This window comes from Elephas maximus, chromosome 26 (assembly GCF_024166365.1).
Source record: "Elephas maximus indicus isolate mEleMax1 chromosome 26, mEleMax1 primary haplotype, whole genome shotgun sequence".
In the NCBI taxonomy this organism is placed as follows: Eukaryota; Metazoa; Chordata; class Mammalia; order Proboscidea; family Elephantidae; genus Elephas; species Elephas maximus.
Window position 1 is genome coordinate 42,468,712 of NC_064844.1, and position 25,610 is coordinate 42,494,321.

The 25,610-nt window shown below is 40.2% G+C and overlaps 1 protein-coding gene across 3 annotated transcripts in view; it reads right to left on the reverse strand.

Annotated features, from left to right (window-relative positions):
• The window catches only part of PCCB (propionyl-CoA carboxylase subunit beta), a 221,428-nt gene extending 196,241 nt beyond the window's left edge, over positions 1-25,187 (reverse strand). For 2 of the 3 annotated variants that reach the window (XM_049870483.1, XM_049870482.1), the window contains exons 1-2: positions 24,943-25,187; positions 461-580 (exon numbers count right to left, since the gene is read on the reverse strand). In XM_049870483.1, the coding sequence (XP_049726440.1) occupies positions 461-580; positions 24,943-25,143 (321 nt within the window). In that variant the 5' untranslated portion in view covers positions 25,144-25,187. The remainder of the gene's footprint in view (positions 1-460; positions 581-24,942) is intronic. The other variant, XM_049870484.1, reaches the window with a different exon arrangement.
• Positions 25,188-25,610: the final 423 nt, after the last annotated feature.

The following is a 25,610-nucleotide window of genomic DNA, read 5'->3' on the forward strand; positions in this document are numbered from 1 at the left end:
CACCCAGGGAGAGCACACCATTGAAGGAACAAGTGTTGGTGACTTTGACCTCAAAAACCCTGAGGCATAAACTTAAAAGTATGTCAAAAGAGACAACTGGTCAGCCTTCAGTGGCCCCTCGTGTCTAGATAAACCAGAACACAACTCAAAGACTCTTCCTTTCAAGCTTCTCTTTCTGCACCAGCAAGAACTCTGAACCCACAATCAGAGCCCTGGAACAGGGCCAAAGTCACACAGCACAGGTTACCAGCAGCACACCCACACTCCATCTATTAACAAAGGTGAGTAGGGGACCTGGAAGCCCAGTGCTTCTCCTAAGGTTCTATAATTCCAGGACTACAAACTTGAAAAATTTGAAATGTGTTCTGAGTCCCAGAAGGACTTCAGAGAAAAGTGGTATAGACTCATTACTTTAGTGGGTAGTCTGGCAGAGCCACAGGTGAAAAGTGTAGACAGATACCTTATTCTTATCAGCAGCCATTCCAAAATCTGCACATCTGTGCTCCACAAACATGTCGCTCTCAACAAAGCTGCCAGGGTCCAGCAAGAGACTGATCCGCTCTCTGGCCGTTAACTTCCCCTAAAATGCAACAAAGATGACTCAGTGATGCCATCACAGACAAAGTAAGCAAAGGAAGGGGTGCTCAGGGGAAGGCCAGGAGGACAGATTTTGCCCCTTTATCCTAACGATAAAGCCTCCATTTTGTTTCACCTCCCCAAGGTAGACATGCAATTATCAATAGATATCAGAGGGTAAGGTAATCAGGGCAGCAGACTGGGTACTCTAGGAGCCATTCAACTGTGGAAGGTAAATAAGGAAGCAGGGTAAGAAAAAGTACAGGGGAGAAATGGGGATAAGGAGAGCCTAACCCTGGAACAAAAAAACTAGTTCCAAAAACACTTACTGGAGACCTGAGGAGCAATAAAAAGAAGAATGGAGCAGCAGAAGGAGGGAAACTAAATCAGGCTTGGTGAAGGGTCTGAGGCCACACTCCCACCTTCTTCTAGGGAAGCCCCAGCTTCTTCTAGGGAAGCCCACAGAAGCACACCTCACAAGGGACCAGATGCCATCCTAAATGCAAGACCCACTACTTCTTGGTTCTTCTCCTGCCTCCTCCATGGGCTTCTTCTTCTATCCTCCATTTGGAGCCCTGCATACGCACACCACCTTACAGTGACATAATAATACACCCTGCATCGAGATGTGGCTAAGCAGAAGGGGAGTGAGACAGAGAGTGCTAAAAAGTTCACTCAAAAGGGGTAAAAAAAATGTTTCTTAGAAGAAGAGGTAGGAGTCAAAAAAAAATGTTTCTTAGAGGTGGTGAGGTTGGAGTCCTCAGTCCACCAAAAGCCTTCAAATTTGGGATTACAAAACAATGGAAGAATTGAGGAAAATAATACAGGGACAAAATGTCAACATAAACTCAACTGAAACACCCCAGCCCTTAATCTCCTCCAAAAACGTTTCAAATTGGTTAATTTTTTTCCCTCAAGAAAGTAGCCCAAGCCAATGATGTTGTGTTAAAACAGACAAACAGATAATTCCACATACTGTTGCTTAAAGTATGACAACTTTTCAGGAAAGCAATTTGGCAACATATGTCAGAGTTTCTAAAATATTCATATCTTTTGACCCAGTAATTCCACTTCTGGGACTCTATCTTAAGGAAATAGTCCAAAAAAATTTTTAAAGAGAGTGGGAGGGCTTCATAACCAAAGATGTTTACTCAGTACTACACACAAACAAATTAGAAATATAAATTTCTCAAATAAGGTGAATGATTAAATATTGGCACATTTTTTTATACAACAATTAAGGAAATATCTCTATAGATACATAACCTTAATAACTACATGATACGCCTTGGAATAGAAAATATGATAGAAAAAATTTAGTCTGCGTTATGTGTCTGCACATGCGGAGAAGAATATATAAGCTCAAATGTTAACAGTATTTCTGGGCAGCGGTATTATAAAATCCTTAGTTTTTGCGGGTTTCTTTTGTTTTTTGTCTCTAAATTCTAATTTTTGAAAAATGAACATTATGTCATTTAGACATTATAAAAACATGTATAAAGAATTTCTATAATATAAAAACTATTTCTTCCAAGAAATGTGGAATATAGCGCTTCAGACAAAAGCCCATGCCATCCCTCCACAGAAAATACCCAAAAAACAAAGTAAAACAGAGACAGATATTAATCCCGGAACCCTCAGCATCAAAGGAAGACATAAAGAAGGAACCGTGACTACTGCAAGAAACGAAAAGAAACCTACGTACGTGGAAAAATATACCTTCCTCATGGATAGGAAGACAACATGGTAAAAATGTCTATTTTACCTAAAGCCCTCTATAGACACAAAGGAATTCTGATCCAAATCCCAAGGACATTTTTCAATGAGATGGAGAAAGAAATCACCAACTTCAAATGGAAGGGAAAGAGGCCCCAGATCAAAGCATTACTGAAAAAGAAGAACAAATTGGGAGGCCTCACTCTACCTGATACTGGTACAACAACAGATACATAGACCAATGGAACAGAATTAAGAATCCAGATATAAATCCATCCACATACGAGCAGCTGATATTTGACAAAGGCCCAAAGTCAGGTAAATGGGGAAAATGCAGTCTCTTTAACAAATGGTACTGGCATAGCTGGATATCCATCTGCAAAAAAAATGAAACAAGACCCATACCTCACACCAGCACAAAAATTACCTCAAAATGGATCAAAGACCTAAATATAGAATCTAAAATGATAAAGATCATGAAAAAAAAAACAGGGACAACACTAGGAGCCCTAATATATGGCATAAACAGTATACAAAACATTGCTAACCATTCACAAACAACAGAAGAGAAACTAGATAACTGGGAGCTCCCAAAACTCAAACACTTATGCTCCTCCAAAGACTTCACCAAAAGAGTAAAAAGATTACCTACACACTGGGAAAAAGTTTTTAGCTATGACATTTCCCATCAGCATATGATCTCTAAAATCTACATGATACTGCAAAAACTCAACTACAAAGACACAAATAACCCAATTAAAAAATGGGCAAAGGATATGAACAGGCACTTCACTAAAGACATTCAGGTAGCTAACAGATATATGAAGAAATACTCACAATCACTACCCATTAGAGAAATGCAAATCAAAACTACAATGAGATTCCATCTCACTTCAGCAACGCTGGCATTAATCCAAAAAACACAAAATAATAAATCTTGGAGAGGTTGTAGAGAGGCTGGAACACTTATACACTGCTGGTGGGAACGTAAAATCATACAATCACTTTGGGAGTCGATCTGGTGTGTTCTCAAAAAGCTATAAATAGAACTACCATACCATCTAGCAATCCCACTCCTTGGAATACACCCTAGAGAAATGAGAGCCTTTACACAAACAGATATATGCACATCATTGTTCACTGCAGCACCGTTTACAATAGCAAAAAGATGGAATCAATCAAGGTGCCCAACAACAGATGAATGGATAAATAAATTATGCTATATACACACAATGGAACACTTGGCATCAATAAAGAACAATGATGAACCCATCATACACTTCATGACATGGACGAATCTGGAAGGCATTACACTGAGTGAAATCAGTCAGTTGCAAAAGGACAAATGTTCTCCGAGACCACTATTATCAGAACAGGAGATACAGTTTAAACAGAGAAAAAAATATTATTTGATGGTTACGAGAGTAGGAAGGGATGGAGGGAGGGAGTACGGTATTCACTAATTATACAGTAGACAAGAACTATTTTAGGTGAAGGGAAAGACACCACACAATACAGTAGAGGTCAGCAAAACTGGACTAAACCAAAAACAAAGTTTCCTGAATAAACTGAACGTTTCGAAGAACAGCATAGCAGGGGCGGGGATCTGGGGTCCATGGTCTCAGGTGACATCTAGATCAACTGACATAATAAAATCTGTTAAGAAAATATTCTGCATCCCGCTTTGAAGAGTGGTGTATGGGGTCTTAAACGCTAGCAAGCAGCCATCTAAGATGCATCAACTGGTCTCAACCCACCTGGAGCAAAGGAGAATGAAGACCAAAGATATAAGGTAATTATGAACACAAGAGACAGAAAGGGCCATATAAACCAGGGACTACATCAGCCTTAGACCAGAAGAACTAGATGGTGCCTGGCTACAGCCAATGATTACCCTGGCAAGGGACACAACAGAGAACCCCTAAGGGAGCAGGAGAGCAGTGGGATGCAGACCTCAAATTCTCGTAAAAAGACCAGACTTAACGGTCTCACTGAGACTAGAAGGACCCCAGAAGTCATGGTTCCCAAGCCTTCCGTTATCCTAAGACAGGAACCATTCCCAAAGCCAACTCTTCAGATAGGGATTGGACGGGACTATGGGATAGAAAATGATACCGGTGAGGAGTGAGCTTCTTGGGTCAAGTAGATACATGAGAATATGTGGGCAGCTCCTATCTGGAGGGAAGATGAGAGGGCAGGCAGAATCAGAGGCTGGCCAAATGGACAGGAAAATAGAGAGTGGGAAGAAGGAGTGTGCTGTCTCAGGAGAAGAGCAACTAGGAATATATATTGTTGTTGTTGTTGTTATGTGACCTTGAGTTGGTTCCAACTCATAGCGACCCTATGCACAATAGAACAAAACACTGCCTTATCCTGCGCCATCCTTACAATTGTTGTTATGCTTGAGCCCGTTGTTGCAGCCATTGTGCCAATCCACCTCACTGAGAGTCTTCCTCTTTCCCCCTGACCCTGTACTTTGCCAAGCATGATGTCCTCCTCCAGGGACTGATCCCTCCTGAAATATCCAAAGTATGTAAGAGACAGTCTCGCCATTCTTGCTTCTAAGGAGCATTCTGGTTATACTTCTTCTAAGACAGATTTATTTGTTCTTCTGGCAGTCCATGGTATATTCAATATTCTTCACCAACACCACAATTCAAAGGCATCAATTCTTCTTCAGTCTTCCTTATTCATGGTCCAGCTTTCACATGCATATGATGCAATTGAAAATACCATGGTTTGGGTCAGGCCCACCTTCGCCTTCAAGGTGACATCTTTGCTCTTCGACACTTTAAAGAGATCCTTTGAAGCAGATTTACCCAATGAAATGCGTCCTTTGATTTCTTGACTGCTGCTTCCATGGCTGTTGATTGTGGATCCAAGTAAAATGAAATCCTTGACAACTTCAATCTTCGTTTATCATGATGTTGCTCATTGGTCCAGTTGTGAGGACTTCTGTTTTCTTTATGTTGAGGTGCAATCTATACTGAAGGCTGTGGTCTTTGATCTTCATCAGTAAGTGCTTCAAGTCTTCACTTTCAGCAAGCAAGGTTGTGCCATCTGCATAACACTGGTTGTTAATGAGTCTTCCTCCTATCCTGATGCCCCGTTCTTCATCATATAGTCCAGCTTCTCGGATTATTTGCTCAGGGTACAGATTGAATAGGTGTGCTGAAAGAATACAATCCTGACACACACCTTTCCTGACATTAAACCAATCAGTATCCCCTTGGTCTGTCCGAACAACTGCCTCTTGATCTATGTAAAGGTTCCTCAGGAGCACAATTAAGTGTTCTGGAATTCCCATTCTTCCCAATGTTATCCAGAATTTGTGATGATCCACACAGTCGAATGCCTTTGCATAGTCAATAAAACACAGGTAAACATCCTGCTGGTATTCTCTGCTTTCGGCCAGGATCCATCTGACATGAGAAATGATATCCCTGGCTCCACGTCCTCTTCTGAAACCGGCCTGAATTTCTGCAGTTTCCTGTTGATATATTGCTGCAGCCGTTTTTGAATGATCTTCAGCAAAATTTTGCTTGCGTGTGATATTAATGATATTGTTCTATAAATATGATCTCTTCCAGTCAGTTGGTCAGAACGCTGTCTTCCATATTTCTTGGCATAAGTGAGTGAGCACCTCCAGTGCTGCATCTGTTTGTTGGAACATCTCAATTGATATTCCATCAATTCCTGGAGCCTTGTTTTTCGCCAGTGCCTTCAGAGCAGCTTGGACTTCTTCCTTCAGTACCATCGGTTCCTGATCATATGCCACCTCTTGAAATGGCTGAATGTCAACTAATTCTTTTTGGTATATTGACTCTGTGTATTTCTTCCATCTCCTTTTGATGCTTCCTGTGTCGTTTATATTTTCCCCATAGAATCCTTCACTATTGCAACTCGAGGCTTGAATTTTTTCTTCAGTTCTTTCAGCTTGAGAAACGCCGAGCGTGTTCTTCCCTTTTGGTTTTCCGTTTCCAGTTCCTTCCACACGTCATTATAATACTTTACTTTGTCTTCTCAAGAGGCTCTTTGAAATCTTCTGTTCAGTTCTTTTACTTCATCAATTCTTCCTTGTGCTTTAGCTGCTCGACGTTCGAGAACAAGTTTCAGAGTCTCCTCCAACATCCATCTTGGTCTTTTGTTTCTTTCCTGTCTTTTCAGTGACCTCTTGCTTTCTTCACATATGATGTCCTTGATGTCATTCCACAATTCGTCTGGTCTTTGGTCACTAGTGTTCAGTGCGTCAAATCTATTCTTGAGATGGTCTCTAAATTCAGGTGGGATGCACTCAAGGTCATTTTTTGGTTCTCAGGGACTTCCTCTGATTTTCTTCAGTTTCAGCTTGAACTTGCATATGAGTGATTGACGGTCTGTTCCACAGTCGGCCCCTGGCCTTGTTCTGACTGATGATATTGAGCTTTTCCATCGTCTCCTTCCACAGATGTAGTCCATTTGATTTCTCTGTGTTCCATCTGGCGAGGTCCATGTGTATAGTCACCGTTTATGTTGGTGAAAGAAGGTACTCACAATGAAGAAGTTGTTGGTCTTGCAAAATTCTATCATTCAATCTCTGGCATTGTTTCTATCACCAAGGCCATATTTTCCAACTACTGATCCTTCCTTTTTGTTTCCAACCTTCACGTTCCAGTCGTCAGTAATTATCAATACATCTTGATTCCATGTTCGATCAATTTCAGACTGCAGTGGCTGATAAAAATCTTCTATTTCTTCATCTTTGGCCCTAGTGGTTGGTGCGTAAGCTTGAATAATAGTCATATTAACTGGTCTTCCTTGTAGGCTTATGGATATTATCCTATCACTGACAGCACTGTACTTCAGGATAGATCTTGAAACATTCTTTCTGACAGTGAGTGCAACACCATTCCTCTTCAAGTTGTCATTCCCAGCACAGTACACTATATGATTGCCCGATTCAAAATGGCCAATACCAGTCCATTTCAGTTCACTAATGCCTAGGATATCGATGTTTATGTGTTCCATTTCATTTTTGACGATTTCCAATTTTCCTAGATTCATACTTCGTACACTCCAGGTCCTGATTATTAATGGATGTTTGCAGCTGTTTCTTCTCATTCTAAGTCGTGCCACATCAGCAAATGAAGGTCCTGAAAGCTTTGCACCATCCACGTCATTAAGGTTGACTCTACTTTGAGGAGGCAGCTCTTCCACAGTCATCTTTTGAGTGCCTTCCAACCTGGGGGACTAATCTTCCAGCACTATATCAGACGATGTTTCACAGCTATTCATAAGGTTTTCATTGGCTAGTGCTTTTCAGAGGTAGACTGCCAGGTCCTTCTTCCTAGTCTGTCTTAGTCTGGAAGCTCAGCTGAAACCTGTCCTCCATGGGTGACCCTGCTGGTATCTGAATACTGGTGGCATAGCTTCCAGCATCACAGCAACACACAAGCCCCCACAGTACGACAAAGTGACAGACACGTAGGGGAGGAGTATATAGCAAAGTTCGTATAAATTTTTGTATGAGAGAATGCCTTGATTTGTAAACTTTCACTTAAAGCACAATTAAAATAAAAAAGAACTCAACCAATCCATGAATGGAGTAAGAAACAGATAGAGAACGCAGAGCAAGGAGAGATAAGGAGTGGAAGTCCCCTATCAGCTAGCATGGCTTGGATTCGCCATCTTGGACTCCTGTCATAGATTGAATTATATCTGCCCAAAAAATGTACGTATCAACTTGGTTAGGCCATGATTCCCAGTATTGTGTGGTTGTCCTCCATTTTGTGATTTAATTTTATGTTGAGAGGCTAAGGGTAAAATTGTAACACCACCCTTACTCAGGTCACCTCCCTGATCAAATCTAAAGGCAGTTTCCCTGAGGTGTGGCCTGTACCACCTTTTATCTCTCAAGAGATAAAAGGAAAGGGAAGCAAGCAGAGAGTTGGAGACCTCATACCACCAAGAAAGCAGCACCAGGAGCACAGCATGTCCTTTGGACCTGGGGTCCCTGTGCCTGAGAAGCTCCTTGACCAGGGGAAGACTGAGAACAAGGACCTTCCTCCAGAGGCAACAGAGAGAGCTTTCCCCCGGAGCCAACGCCCTGAATTTGGACTTGTAACTTATTAGACTGTAAGAAAATAAATTTCTCTTTGTTAAAGCCACCCCCTTGCAGTATTTCTGTTATAGCAACACTAGATAACCAAAACAATTCATCACACACCGAGATCAGTGGACAGAGACTGAGCGGCTGGCCCTGGCCATTGGACGAGCTGGTGAGAGGTATCATGCCCACAAACGAGCAAACAACGAAGAATGCCCAGCCCACCTTTTCAGATGTTACCAAATAAAACAAAAAAGCAGAATGAAACAAACGAATCTATAATCAATAAACAGAAAAAGTAACTACTGAATGTCCTGAAACAGCAGACAATATCAAGACATAAAACAGGAGAGGACCACTCCAGCAGGCAACCAAAATAAAACACCAGATGATGTTCCAGCAGAAGAAAAGGTACTGGAACTACCTGACAGGGAACTCAAACCTTTAATATTCAGAGCTATCCAAGAGTTGATGGAAAAAGCAGACAAAAATGAGGAAAAAATTCACAAAATCATGGAAAACACAGACAAAATCATGAAAAAGACAAACAAAACAATGGAAGAATTCAGGAAAATAATACAGGGACAAAATGTCAACATAAACACATAACTAGAAATTATACGAAAACAGCAGTTAGAAATCTGAAAGATAAACACCAAGATTTCAGAAATAAACACTGTCAGACAAAGTCTGAGGAGCAGGTTTGAAACAACAGGAGACAGCATTAGCGAAATTGAAGACAAATACACAGATACCACTTTGAGGAAAACTCAGAGAAAACAACGAAGAAAAATGAAGAAACCCAGAGAATGATGTGGGATATAACCGAAAGCAAAACTCTGCGAGTGATCAGAGTTCCAGAGCAGGGGAAGAAAATGGAAAACAAGAGAAGATCACTGAGGAATTCCTGAAAGAAAATTTCCCTAATATCATGAAAGATGAAAAGCTGACCATTCAGTAAGTCCAACAAACCCCATACAGGATAGACCCCAAGAGAAAATCACCAAGGCATATCATACTGACACTCCGTAGAACCAAAGACAAAGAAAGGAATTCTGAAAACATGCTTGCGAAAAAAGAAAAAATTACATACAGAGGTGAAACACTAAGACTAAGCTCTGATTACTCAGCAGAAACCGTGCAAGCAAGAAGGCAATGGAATGACATATATAAAAACTTGAAAGACAAAAACTGCCAACCAAGAAAAACATATCCTGCAAAACTCTTGCCCAAATACAATGGTGAAATTAGGACATTTCCAGATAAACAGAAATTAAGGGAATATGTAACAACAAGAATTATTAAAGGAGCCCTTCGGTTTGAGAACAAACAACATCAGATGACACCCTGAATCTAGGATGCAAGACTACATCAGCCAGATACCAACCTAGATAATTAACTCCCAAGAATTAAACAGAACTGAAAGATTTACAAAAGGGAACCAGAAAGGTTAATCTGTAAATGACAACTACGTCAAACAAAAAAGGAAGAATAAACGGTGTAGGCATACAACTTTCAAATGGAGAGGAAGGCCAAGGAGATACCAAGTAATAAAAGACTGATTCAAACATAGGAAGTTGTTGTTATTAGGTGCCATCAAGTCAGTTCCGACTCATAACGACCCGGTATACAACAGAACAAAACACTGCCCAACCCTGTACCATCCTCACAATCATTGCTATGCTTAAGCTCACTGTTGCAGCCACAGTGTCAATCCATCTCACTGAGGGTCTTCCTCTTTTCCGCTGACACTCTACCAGGCATGATGTCCTTCTCCAGAGACTGATCCCTCCTGAAAACATATCCAAAGTATGTAAGACACGGGTCTTTTTTTAAAACTTAAAAAGATAACAGTAAATTTCAAAGTAACCACGGAGAAAGTTAACCTACTCATCAAAATAAAGAAGAAAAGCATAAAGTCTCAGTAAACATAAAATCTGCAACAACAAAACAAACGGGGAAAAAATCCAAAAAAAAAAAGGAATTCAGCACAGGAAAGTAAGAGGAACAAAGAAAACAACAGCACCACAAAAAAAAGTATTACAAAATGACAGCAATAAACTCAATTTATCAACAATTATACTGAACATAAATGGCATTAATGTGCCCATGAAGAGAGACTAACAGAATGGATTAAAAAAACAGGATCCATCAATATACTGTCTACAAGAGACACCTTAGACACAAAGACATAAATTTATTAAAAATCAAAGGACAGAAAAATACGTATCAGACAAACAGCTACCAAAAAAAGCAGGAGTGGCAATACTAATCTCAGATAAAACAGGCTTTAAAACAAAACCCACCATAAAAGACAAAGAAAGACATTTTATAACGTTATAACGATTAAAAGAATGATCCATCATTAAGACATAACTATAAAAAATATCTATGCAGGAGGCATGGCCAAGATGGTGGAGTAGTCAGACGATTCCAGTGATTCCTCTTATAACAAACACCCAAAAAAACAAGAGAAACAATCGTATTTATGACAAGGTAGGAGCCTTGAACATCAAAGGCAAAGTTAGAAAATGGACTGAGTGGCAGGGGGAGGGAGAGACAGATCAGAAACACAGAGGAGTTCCTGGACCTGCATCACTGGGAACCCTCAGGCCCCATTCCCTGGGGCAGCAGCAGCGGGTGCGTGGTAAACTTCAGCCGCAGTTTCCTCAGGGAAAAACAGCGAGCTGCACAGCCTACTCACACCTCCAGAACCAGAGAGGAACGGCACTCTCGGCAAAAGCTAAGTACTTGAGTATATTTTACCATGCCACCAGCCCCAAGCTGGCTTCAGGGGCTGTCAATTTCCCTGGGCCTGAGATAGGCCTTGCTGAGCATCCTGAGCCATCCTCCCAGCCTTGGAGAAGGAACAAGTTCACAACTGGGGGAAAAGATAATCTGCCAGATCCACTAGCCTGGGGAGCTCAGGACAGAAGCGACTCCTATCTAGGCATAAACGGTCCATGGACTTTGAATACCTTCCCCTCTATGTGGACCTGCGCAGGCCTATTTCAGGAGAAAAGGCCCTTGTTGGCAGACTGCAACTGCTTCAGCTGTGCAATGGAGACTTGGGTGTTTCATGTTTCACACCACTTTGCCTATTAAACAGGGTCCTCACTTACCCACATCGGGTGCGTAAGGACTGGTGGCTCCACTCATGTCGCCCAGCCAACAGTGACAAGGGTCCAAGGATAACTGCTCCTCCCGGTCCTTACAACCAAAAGCACTGGGTGCCTGTGGTCTGTCTGCAGAACCCACCCACCCATGCACTCTAGTGAACAGGAACGTGCTTTCTTCGCAGACACTCGGGGGACGGTTGTCAGCCCCCTGCCTTGTTCAGAGAGTGACCCCATGCTGCAACCAGATACCTGTACCTACACCAATCACACCAGCCCCTCGAAGATGGTAAGACAGGGCCTGTACTACACACTTGATGACCAACTACCTGGACACCTGGGCTGAATCCATAAAAGAAGAATGAATGAACTCCTAGGCTCATGTACATGATAAAAGCTCTAGCCATCTGGTGACAGGACGTTACAGCTTGAAAGGCGAAAATAATCAAGCTAGCTCACTCAAGCAACCTATTCAGGCATATCAAAACAAAACAAAGCAAGAAGCTAGGATACAGTAAGTAAATAAAAAATAAACCAATACATTAAATCTTAGATGGCATGGAGACAACAGTCAATACCAAATCACAAAAAGGAGGAGAACATGATCGCTTTGAAAAGCTCTCAAAACAGTAATATCAGATATCAACCCAAGACCACAACACAGGACAGACCAACCAGCTGTCAACCCAGACAGGGAAATCACAAAAATAAATCAAGATTTTAAAAAAATCTCAAAAGAGGGAAATAGCGATGTTGTTATATAAAAGAAAACAACATTAAACCAATAAAGAGAGATTAAGAAATGTTGTCATAGATCCTTCATATGGAGAGGAAGACAAGGTGAGATAAAGAAAGAAAACTTAGGTTTAAACTTAGAAAATCTGGGGTAAATATTAAGGTAACCACAAAGGAGACTAACAATCCTACTCATCAAAATAAAATACAACAAAAAAATACAGACTCAGCAGAAACAAAATCAACAACAATGAAGAAGAGGAAAAGACAATATATAAAAAACTACTCAGCACAAAAAATTAAGTGGCAAAAAAAGCTGTCAACAACACACAAAAAAAAAAAACAAAATGACAACAGTGAACTCATGCCTATCCATAATTATGCTAAAGGTAAATGGACTAAACGCACCAATAAAGAGACAGACAGTGGCAGAATAGATTAAAAAAAACACAATCTGTCTATATGCTCTCTACAAGAGACTCATCTTAGACTTAAAGACACAAACTCAAAGGATGGAAAAAAATATATTAAGCAAACAACAATCAAAAACGAGCAGGAGTGGCAATATTAAACTCTGCCAAAATAGACTTTCAAGTTAAATCCACCACAAGGGATAAGGAAGGACACTATATAATGATTAAAGTGACAATATACCAGGAGAATCTAACCATATTAAATATTTATGCACCCAATGACAGGGCTGCAAGATACATAAAACAAACTCTAACAGCATTGAAAAGTGAGATAGACAGCTTCACAATTATACTAGAAGACTTCAGCACACCACTTTCCGTGAAGGACAGAACATCCAAAAAGAAGCTCAATGAAGGCACGGAAGATCTAAATGCCACAATCAACCAACCAGACCTCATAGGCATATACAGAAAAAGTCATCCAACAACAACCAAGTATATTTTCTTTTCTAGTGCACATGGAACATTCTCTAGAATAGACCACATATTAGGTCATAAAGCAAGCCTTAGCAGAAAATTAAAACATCGAAAGATTACAAAGCATCTTCTCTGACCATAAGGCCAGAAAAGTAGAAATCGATAACAGAAAAAGCAGGGAAAAGAAATCAAACACTTGGAGAATGAACAATATCTTGCTCAAAAACAACTGGGTTATAGAAGACATCAAGGATGGAATAAAAAAATTCATAGAATCCAATGAGAATGAAAACACTTCCAATCAGAACCTTTGGGACACAGCGAAAGCAATGCTCAGAGGTCAATTTATATCAATAAATGCACACATACAAAAAGAAGAAAGGGCCAAAATCAAAGAATTATCCCTACAACTTGAACAGATAAAAAGAAAGCAACAAAAGAAACCCTCAGGCACCAGAAGAAAGCAAATAATAAAAATTATAGCAGAATTAAAAGAAACAGAGAACAGAAAAACAACTTAAAAAGTTAACAAGACCAAAAGCTCGCTCTTTGAAAAAATTAACAAAATTCATAAACCATTGGCCATACTGACAAAACATAAAACAGGAAAGGAAGCAAATAACCTGAATGAGAAAAGAGATGGGTGATACCACAACAGATCCAACTGAAATTCATATCAGATTACTATGAAAAACTGTACTCTAACAATTTTGAAAACCTAGAAGAAATGGATGAATTTCTGGAAACACCCTAAACTAACACAACTAAATAAACCCATAACAAAAAAAGAGATTGAAAAGGTAATTTAAAAATTTCCAACCAAAAAAAAAAAAAAAGCCCTGGCCCTGATAGTTTCACTGGAGAGTTCTACCAAACTTTCAGAGAAGAGTTAACACCACTACTACTAAAGGTAATTCAGAGCATAGAAAAGGACAGAATACTCTCAAACTCATTCTATGAAGCCAGCATATCCCTGATACCAAAACCAGGTAAAGACACCACAAAAAAAAAAATTACAAACCTATATCCCTCAAGAACGTAGATGCAAAAAGCCTCAACAAAATGCTAGCCAATAAAATTCAATAACATTATCAAAAAAATAATTCACCATGACCAACTGGGATTCATACCAGGTATGCAGGGAGGGTTCAATGTTAGAAAAGCGATTAATGTTTTTATTATAAATTAACTACGAAATTTAATCTAATAAATTATTAAAATATAATATAATATAAAACAAAATATTTAATAAATATAATAAAATATAAAATATGATTTAATTTGATAAATTACAAATTAAATAAAACAAAAGACAAGAATCATACGATCTTATCAATCGACGCAGAAAAGGCATTTCACAAAGTTCAACACCCATTCATGATAAAAACTCTCAGCAAAATAGGAACAGAAGGAAAATTCCTCAACATAATAAAGGGCATTTATACAAAGCCAACAGCCAACATCACCCTAAGTGGTGAGAGTTTGAAAGCATTCCCCTTGAGATCAGGAACTAGACAAGGATGTCCTTTACCACCACTCTTATTCAACATTGTGCTGGAGGTCTTAGCCAGAGCAATTAGGCTAGATAAAGAAATAACGGACATCCAGGTTGACAAGGAAGAAGTAAATGTATCTCTGTTTGCAGATGACATGATCTTATACACAGAAAACCCTAAAGAATCTTCAAAAAAACTACTGAAACTAATAGAAGAGGTCAGCAGAGTTTCAGGATACAAGATAAACATACAAAAATCAGTTGGATTCCTCTACATCAACAAAAAGAACATCAAAGAGAAAATTCCCAAATCAAGAAGATAAAATACTTAGGAATAAATCTTACCACAGACGTAAAAGACCTGTAAGAAAGAAAACTACAAGACACTACTGGAAGAAACCAAAAAAGACCTATGTAAGTCGAAAAACATACCTTGGAATTGATAGGAAGACTTAACATTGTAAAAAGTCTATTCTACCAAAAGTGATCTATAGCTACACTGCAATTCTGATTCATATTCCAATGATAGTTTTTAATAAGAGGGAGTAACAAATCACCAACTTCATACGGAAGGGAAAGAGGCCCTGGATAAGTAAATCATTACTGAAAAATTAGGACAAAGTGGGAAGCCTCACTCTACCTGATTTTAGACGATATTATAGCACCACAGTAGTCAAAACAGCCTGGTACTGCCACAACAACAGAAACACAGACCAATGGAACAGAATTGTGAATCCAGACATAAATAAATCCATCCACATATGAGCAGCTGATATCTGACAGAGGCCCAGGTCAGGTAAACGGGGAAAAGACAGTCTCTTTAACAAATGGTGCAGGCATAACTGGATATCCATCTGCAAAAAATTGAAACAAGACACATACCTAACTCAACGCACAAAAACTAACTCAAAATGGATCAAAGACCTAAATATAGAATCTAAAACGAAAAGATTATGGAAGAAAAATTAGGGACAATTCTAGGAGCCCCAATACATGGCATAAAGAGTATACAAAACATCACTAAAAATTCACAAACACCAGAAGAGAAACTAAATAACTGGGAGCTCCTAAAAATCAAACGCCTATGCTCATCCAAAGACTTCATCAAAAGAGTAAAGAGATTACCTACAGGCTGGGAAAAAGTTTTTAGCTATGACATTTCCAATCAGCACCTGATCTCTAAAATCTACATGATACTGCAAAGACACAACTACAAAAACACAAATAACCCAATTAAAAAATGGGCAAAGGATATGAACAGGCACCTCACTAAGGAAGACATTCAGGTAGCTAACAGATACATGAGGAAATGCTCACGACCATTAGCCATTAGAGAAATGCAAATCAAAACTGCAATAAGGTTCCATCTCACTCTAACAAGGATGGCATTAATCCAAAAAGCAAAAAATAATATGTGGAGAAACTGGAACATTTATACATTGCTGGTGGGAATGTAAAATAGTACAACAACTTTGGAAATCAATTTGGCGCTTCCTTAAAAAGCTAGAAATAGAACTACCATACGATCCAGCAATCCCACTCCTTGGAATATACCCTAGAGAAATAACAGCCTTTATACGAACAAATATACGCACATCCGTGTTCACTGCAGCACTATTTACAATAGCAATAAGATAGAAGCAACCAAGGTACCCATGAACAGGTGAATGGATAAATAAATTATGGTATATTCACACGATGGAATACTACGTGTTGATAAAGAACAATGATGAATCCATGAAACATTTCATAACATGGAGGACTCTGAAAGGCATTATGCTGAGTGAAATGAGGCAGTTGCAAAAGGAAAAATATTCTATAAGACCACTATTATAAGGACTTAAGGAATAGTTTAAACCAAGAAAAAAATATTCTTTGATGGTTATGAGAACTGGGAGGGAGGGAGGGAGGGAGGGAGGGAGGGAGGGAGGGAGGGAGGGAGGGAGGGAGGGAGGGAGGGCGGGAGAGGAGTATTCACTAATTAGATAGTAGACAAGAAATACTTTAGGTGAAGGGAAAGACAACACACAATACAGAAGAGGTCAGCACAACTGGACTAAACAAAAACAAAGAAGTTTTCTGAATAAACTGAATGCTTCAAAGGCCAGCATAGCAAGGGCAGGAGTTTGGGGACCACGGTTTCAGGGGACATCTAGGTCAATTGTCATAATAACATCTATTAAGAAGATATTCTGCATCCCACGTTGGAGACTGGCTCTGGGGTCTGAAATGCTAGCACGCAGCCATCTAAGATACATCAATTGGTCTCAACCCACCCGGAGCAAAGAAAAATGAAGAACACCAAAGATACAATGTAATTAGGAAAGGGCCACATACACCAGAGAGTACATTACCCTGAGACCAGAAGAACCTGATGGTACCCAGCTACAACCAATGACTGCCCTCATATGGAACACCACAGAGAACCCCTGAGGGAGTAGGAGAGTAGTGGGATGCAGACCTCAAATTCTCATAAAAAAAAAAACCAGACTTAATGGTCTGACTGAGGCTAGAAGGACCCCAGAGGTCATAGTCCCTGGACCTTCTGTTAGCCCAAGACAGGAACCATTCCCAAAGCCAACTCTTCAGACAGGCATTGGACTGGACTATGGGATAGAAAATTATGCTCGTAAGGAGTGAGCTTCTTGGATCAAGTAGACACATGAGACTATGTGGGCAGCTCCTGTCTGAAGGGGAGATGAGAAGGCAGAGGGGGGCAGAAGCTGACTGCGTGGACACAAAAATAGAGAGTGGAAAGGAGTGTGCTGTCTCATTAGGTATAGAGCAACTAAGAGTATATAGAAAGGTGTGTATATAAATTTTTGTATGAGAGACTGACTTCATTTGTAAACTTTCACTTAAAGCACAATAAAATTTTTTTTTTAAATCTACGCGGCCAATGACAGGGTTCCAAAATACATAAAACAAATTTTAACAGCACTGAAAAGAGAAACTGACAGTTTCACAAAAACAGCAGGAGACTTCAACACACTACTCTTCGTAACAGACAAAATATCTAGGAAGAAACTCAACAAAGACACAGAAGAGCTAACAGGTACAATGCCAACTTGACCTCATAGGCATATACAGAACACTTCACCCAACAGCTGCAAAGTACACATTCTTTTCCAGTGCACATGGAACATTCTTACGAACAGACTACATCTTAGGCCACAAAACAACCCTCAACAAAATCCAAAACACTGAGATAATAGTATCTTCTCTGATCACAACATGAGCAAGGTAGAAATTAACAACAGGAAGAGAAAGGGCAAAATACCAATTACATGGAAATTGAGCAACACCCTGCTTAAAAACCACTTGGTAATAGAATAAAGATCAAATCAAGAAACTCCTAGAAACAAACAAGAATAAAAACACATCATACCAAAATCTTTGGGACACAGCAAAGGCAGTGCTCAGCGGTCAATTTAAAGCAATTAAAAAAGAAGAGAGGGACAAAATCAAAACATTAGCTGCACAACTCAAAAAAGAAAGACAACAGCAAAAAAACCCACAGCCACCAGAAGAAAGGAAATAATAATGATGAGCGCAGAAATAAATAAAATAGTGAATAGAACAACAATAGAAAGAACCGACAAAACCAATAGTTGGTTATTTGAAAAGATCAACAAAATCGACAAACCAATGGACAAACTGATAAAAGAAAAACAGGAGAGGATGCAAATAACCCAAATAAGAAACAAAATGGGGGACATTACAACAGACCTAACTGAAATAAAAAGGATCATAACACAATACTATGAAAAACTATACTCCAACAAATTTGAAAACCTAAAGGAAATGGAAAAATTTCTAGAAACACACTACCTACCTAAACTAACACAAATCTGAACAGACCCATAAGAAGAGAAGAAATTTAGAAGATAATTTTTTTTACAACTCCCAACAAAAAAAGGCCCTGGCCCACATGGCTTCACCAGAGAATTCTTCCAAACATTCAGAGAAGAGCTTACACCAGTACTAGCAAAATTATTTCAGAACATAGAAAAGGAAGGAATACTTCCAAATTCATTCTATGAAGCCAACATAACCCTGATACCAAAACCGGGCAAAGACACCACAAAAAAGGAAAATTACAGACCATGAATATAGATGCAAAAATTCTCAACAGAATTCTAGCCAACAGAATTCGGGATCCTATTAAAAAAAAAATACACCACAACCAAGTGGGATTCATACCAGGTATGCAAGGACAGTCCAACACTAGAAAATCAATCAACATAATCTGCAACATAAATAAAATTTAAAAATCACAAGATTATCTCAACTGATGCAGAAAAGGCATTTCACAAAGTCTACCAACCATTCCTGATTAAAAAAAAAACTCTCAATGAAAATAGGTACAGAAGGGAAATTCCTCAAATAATAAAGGGCATCTACATAAAACCAATGCCAACATCATTCCTAATGGAGAGAGACTTAAAGCATTCCCCCGAGAACAGGAACAAAACAAGGATGCCCTTTATCACCACTCTTATTTAACATTGATCTGAAAGTCCTAGCTAGAGTTATAAGGCAAGAAAAAGAAATAAAGGGCATTTAAATTGGTAACAAAAAGTAAAACGGCCCATCTGTGGATGAAAGGATACTATACATGTTGGTGTTAGGTGATGCCGAGTTGGTTCCGACTCACAGCGACCCTATGTACAACAGAATGAAACACTGCCCTGTCCTGCACCATCCTCATAATCGTTACGCTTAAGCCCACTGTTGCAGCCACTGTGTCACTCCATCTCATTGAAGGTCTTCCTCTTTTTCAATGACCCTCTACTTTACCAAGCATGAGATCCTTCTCCAGGGACTGATGCCTCCTGATAACATGTAAAAAAGATGTGAGACACAGTCTCGCTATCCTTGCTTCTAAGGAGCATTCTGGCTGTACTTCTTCTAAGACAGATTTATTCATTCTTTTTGCAGTCCATGGTGTATTCAGTATTCTTCACCAACACCACAACTCAAAGGCGTCAATCCTTCTTTGGTCTTCCTCATTCATCGTCCAGCTTTCCCATGCATATGAGGTGACTGAAAACACCACAGCTTGAATCAGGCACACCGCAGTCTTCAAGGTGACATCTTTGCTTTTCAACACTTTAAAAAGGTCATTTGCAGCAGATCTGTCCAATGCTATGCGTCATTTGATTTCTAGACTGCCGCCTCCATGGATGTTGACTGTGGATCCAAGTAAAATGAAATTCTTGACAAAGTCAACCTTTTCTCTCTTTATCATGTTGCTTATTGGTCCAGTTGTGAGGATTTTTGTTTTTTTTATTTTGAGGTGTAATCCATACTAAAGACTGTAGTCTCTGATCTGCACCAATAAGTTCTTCAAGTCCTCTTCACTTTCAGCAAGCAAGTTTGTGTCATCTGCATAACGCAGGTTGTCAATGAGTCTTCCTTCAATCCTTATGCCCCGTTCTTCTAGGATTATTTGCTCAGCATATAGATTAAATAGGTATGGTGAAAGGATACCACCCTGACACACACCCTTCCTGATTTTAAACTATGCAGTATTCCCTTGTTCTGTTCAAACAACTGCCTCTTGATCCATGCACAGGTTCCCTATGAACACAATTAAGTGTTCTGGAATTCCCATTCTTTGCAATGTTACCCATAATTTGTTATGATCCACACAGTCTTTGCATAGTCAATAAAACACAGGTAATAGACTACCCAAAAGATTCCATGAGAAAACTACTGGAACTAATGAAAAGATTCAGCACAGTAGCAGGATATAAGATAAACACACAAAAATCATTTGGGTTCCTATACACCAATAAAGAGAATGACAAAATGGAAATCAGGAAAAAATACCATTTATAACAAACCAAAAAAACCAAACCCAGTGCCGTTGAGTCGATTCCGACTCATAACCATTTATAATAGCCCCTAAAAAAAATACTTAGGAATAAATCTAATCAGGATTGTACAAGACCAATACAAAGAAAACTACAAACCACTACTGCAAGAAACCAAAAGATATCTACATAAATGGTAAAACATACCATGCTCATGGACAGGTAGACTCAACATTCTGATAATGTCAATTCTACCCAAAAAAAAAAGCAATCTACAAATACAATGCAATCCCATTTCAAATACCAACAGCATTTTTTAAAGAGATGAAAAACTAATCACTGACGTCATATGGTAAGGGAAGAGGCCCCAGGTAAGTAAAGCATTATTGAAGAAGAAGAATAAAGTAAAAGGGCTCACGCTACCTGACCTCAGAACCTCCTATACAGCTACGTAGTCAAAACATCCTGGTACTGGTACAACAGATACACTGACCAATGGAACAGTATTGAGAACCCAGATGTAAATCCACACACCTACGGTCACCTGACCTTCGACAAGGGTCCAAAGTCCATCCAATGGAGAAAAGACAGTCTTTTCAACAGATGATGCTGTCAAAAATGAATGCCCATCTGGAAAAAAAATGAAACAGGACCCATACCTCACACCATACACAAAAACTAATTCAAAATAGATCAAAGACCTAAATATAAAACCATAAAGATCATAGAAGAAAAAAGAGGATCAATGCCAGAGGCCCTAATACACGCCATTAACAGTATACTAACCATAACTAACAACACACAAACTCCAGAAGATAAGCTAGATAACTGGAATCTTCTAAAAATTAAACACTTAAGCTCATCAAAAGACTTCACCAAAAGAGTAAAAAGAGAGCCTACAGACTAGGAAAAAAAATTTGGCTATTGCAAATTCAACAAAGGTCTAATTTCTAAAATCTATAGGAAAATCTAATGCCTCCGTAACAAAAAGACAAATAATCCATTTAAAAAATGGACAAAGGAAATGAACAGACACTTTACCAAAGAAGACATTCAAGCAGCTAACAGACACATGAGGAAATGCTTGTAATCACTGGCTATTACAGAAATGCAAATCAAACCCAAAAGGAGATACCATTTCACCGCCAGCATTACTGGCACGAATCAAACAGAAAATAAGAAATTCTGGAGAGACTGCAGGGAGTTCAGAACTCTTATGCACTGCAGGTGGGAATGAAAATGGTACAACCATTCTGGAAAACTATACGGGGCTTCCTTAGAAAGCTAGAAATAGAAATACCATATGATCCAGCACTTCTACTCCTAGGAATATATCCCACAGAAATAAGAGTTGTCATATAAATAGACACATGGTTAAAAATAAAAAATTATTTGAGTATTATGCGACAAGAAACTACAATTGAGTATTATGCGACAAGAAAGAATAATGATGAATCTTGTGAAGCAACTCACGACATGGATAAATCTGGACTGCATTATGCTTAGTGCAATAAGTCAATCACAAAGAAACAAGTATTGTATGAGAGCACTACTATTAAAATTCATGAAAAGGTTTACACACAAAAAGAAATGATCTTTGGTGATTACAACGGAGGGGAGGGCTGGGGAAGGAAAAACACCAAATACACAATAGATAAGTGGTAACTTTGGTGAAAGGCAAGACAGTACACAATACTGGGGAAGCCAGCACAATTTGTACAAGGCAAAGTCATGGAAGCTCCATAGACACATCCAAACTCCCTGAGGGACTGAATTACAAAAAAAAAAAAAGGAAAGCATTTGTTCTGAAAAACAACAGAAAGTTTGCAAACAAAATGTATCTTTCACTGGTTTCCTACATCTGCAATCTTCCTTCTGGGAGACTATAAACCTAGATCTACATAAAAAAAAAAAAAAAAAAAGGTGATTCTAAAGAATTACTTGAAAACTCTGCAGCCCAGCTGCTGACACAGCCCAATGGCAGTCCCCCTTTCCTACGAAAGCAACAACTATTCTACAGAATCCAAAAACTTAAAAATCATTTCCCCTCCTCCCAGCCACATTTAAATATTTTTGTCTAAGGCTGTCTCCTAAGTCAGCTTTGGCAAAAGAAATACAGCTTCTGGAGGGTGGGGGTTGCAGAATCTTCATCTAACTTTAATAGAATCAACCTGAAAGAGGCGGGGCACTGTTTCAAGGAAAAATTGAGCAACAGGCTCCAAGAGAAAGAGTGCATAGGAGCACTGATAGGTGTTTCCAGAAGATGATCCAACATTTTCCTCCCTGGACAGAGCAACCTGGGGGAGGGAAGGACAGGACTCTCAGCACCACAAACCATCAACTAAATTAACATCTCACTCCCAAGTGTCAAAAAGGCCCTTGTCAACACACAATACAGGGAAAGTCAGCACAACTGGACTAAACCAAAAGATAAGAAGCTTCCTGAACACAACCAAACACTTCAAGAGACAGAGCAGCTGGGGTGGGGGTCTGGGGACCATAGTTTTGGGGGACATCTAGGTCAACTGGCATAACAAAGTTTATTAAGAAAATGTTCTGCATCCCACGTTGCCAAGTGGCCTCTGGTGTCTTAAAAGCTTGTAAGCAGCCACCTATGATGCATCAATTGTTCCCAACCCATATGGAGTAAAAGAGAATGAAGAACATCAAAAACATAAGGAAAACATTAGCCCACGAGACAAAAGTGCCACATAAAACAGAGACTCCACCAGCCTGAGACCAGAAGAACTAGATTGTGCCCGGCTACCAGCAATGACCACCCTGAAAAAGAACGCAGCAGAGAGTCCCTGTCAAAACAGGAGAAATGCATAGTGCAGAAATCAAATTCACATACAAGGACCAGACTTAATTTTCTGACTGAGGCTGGAGGGACCCCAGAGGATATGGCCCCCAGACTCTGTTAGCCCAAAACTAAAACCATTCCCAAAGCTAACTCTTCAGACAAAGATTAGACTGGACTATAACATACAAAATAATACTCACAAAGAGTGCACTTCTTAGTTCAAGTAGATACACAAGACTCAAGTAGATACACAAGACTCCAAAGGTGGGATTAGAGGGCAGAAGGGGACAGGAGCTGGTTGAATGGACACAGAAAACCCGAGGTGGAACGGAGAAGTGTGCTGTCACATTATACAGATAGCAACTAGGGTCACATAACAAAATCTGTATAAATTTTTGTATGAGAAATTAACTCAAGCTGTAAACTTTCACCTAAAGCACAATATACATATTTTTTAAAAGGCCCTTGTCAAATGGGAACTTACAACATCTGAATCAACACACTCGATTTAGACTTAAATGGCTGGTTTGAATCTCCTCCCAAAAGACCCTACTCTTTAGCCCCAGTCACCTCTCTCAAGCCCATGAGTTACAGCTCAGTGCCCTTCACCTGTAAGAGTTCCACTTCTGCACCTTCCCGTTGGTTAAACTGTCCAGCACATCGTCCACACTCATCCACTTGTTAGGGCACACTGAGCAAGCCTGGTTTCAAGTCCCTGGTCACCGCTGGGAGCCTGTTTCTTCTACAGCCAAGTGGCCCAGCCAGCATCTCTCTGAAGGCTTCACTGTCTTACAAAGCACAGCTGGATTCTTGCCCAGGGCTTTGAACTCCTGGTGAGGATTGGCATTTCTAACAAGTTCCCAGGCTAGCTAGGGACCAAGTTATTATACATAAGAATCACCCGGAGATCTTGTTAAAAATGTAGATTCTGATTCAGTATATCTAGGGTGGAAATGCAGAACCCGGCTGTGGGAGGCAGTGCCTCAGCAGCTCACTCACACAAACATCTCATTGCACATTTCCAGAAACACCACCTGTTTCAGACACGTGCCTTTGTAACAAGGCGTGCATGCACGCCTAGACCCTGAACCGACTTAGATGGCATTTTGCAAGGTTCCACGAGTTCCCTGCTTGCGTGCGCGGGCACACAAATACACTCCACCTCAGGTTAATGTGAGTTTGCCCGCCTTACTTGCCGTTTCATATGCCTCAATCTTCCCGCTTGCATAATGGAGAGAAAAACTACTACCAGTCTTTCGTGGGGCCGGAGAATAAGCAGATTTCTTATTGTCTATCGTTGCTTCACTATCTCGAACCTAATAGTAAGACCAGGAGGGAAGTATTACTACTATCGACTCGATGGCACTGGGTTTTGGTTTTTTTTTTCTGTTTAAGGTAAATTAACTCCCCGAGATTGAGTAACTTGCTCAAAAATTTATAGCTGTTAAGTGATAAACCGGCTGGAGTCCTGCAAGGTCAGTCTAAAACTGCAAAGGGAAAGCAGAAGGTGATAAAGTACAAAGGTGTTTAACCTCGTTTTACCCACCTCCGGGAGAAAGACAGCAATCGCTCAAGGTGAACGTTCCCGCCCCGCCCCATCCCGGATTACAAGGATTGGCTGAGAGCCCTCCGGCGCCAACAGCCAGACGAGCTGTGATAGGCTGCGAACGCCGGGGGTGGGACAGTCTGTTCCTCCTCTTGACTCACCCGCTTATGCTGGGCGTCTATGCGGCCCTGACCTCCTCCTAGTAGTGCGGCGCGGCGCTTGTTCTCGATGCGCTCGTTAATGGGGACTGGCTGAATACAAAGACTGCGGACCGCGGCGCTCCGCGTTGCCTGGCTCCCGAGACTGCTCACTAGAACCCAAGGCTTTGTTCCAGAAGCCGCCACCCGCATTGCCGCAGCCATTTTTGCTCTGCCGATGTGCCCCCACCCGCGCTCATGAGTGCGCATGTGCTCCAAGCTTGGGCGTTGCGGGGAGTACGCATGCGCTTGATCGGGTCGGGGAATGGGGCGGTGCTGCCTGTGAGCTGGACTGCATGATGCGCTTGTTGGAAAGACCTGAGACCTGAAGCTGCCACACCCAGAAGGAGTGTGTGATTGGCCCTCAGATCTTGTTACCTGCTTGCTGACTGCATAGATGAAAGGCCTAGTCCTTGCTCTTCTCTGGCCCTCTGGGCCCGTAGTTTTGTCATCTCACTTCCAGAAAATAATGTAATGAGTAGATAGTTATCGTTAACCGATGTTTATTGAACACTGTGCCAGGCGTTGTTTTAAACATTAACCATGCTTTAGTGTATTTAATCCCAGTAATTCTTGAAAATAGAAGTATAAAGAGGATAATTTGATCAAAAGTCAAGACTAAAGATGTGGTG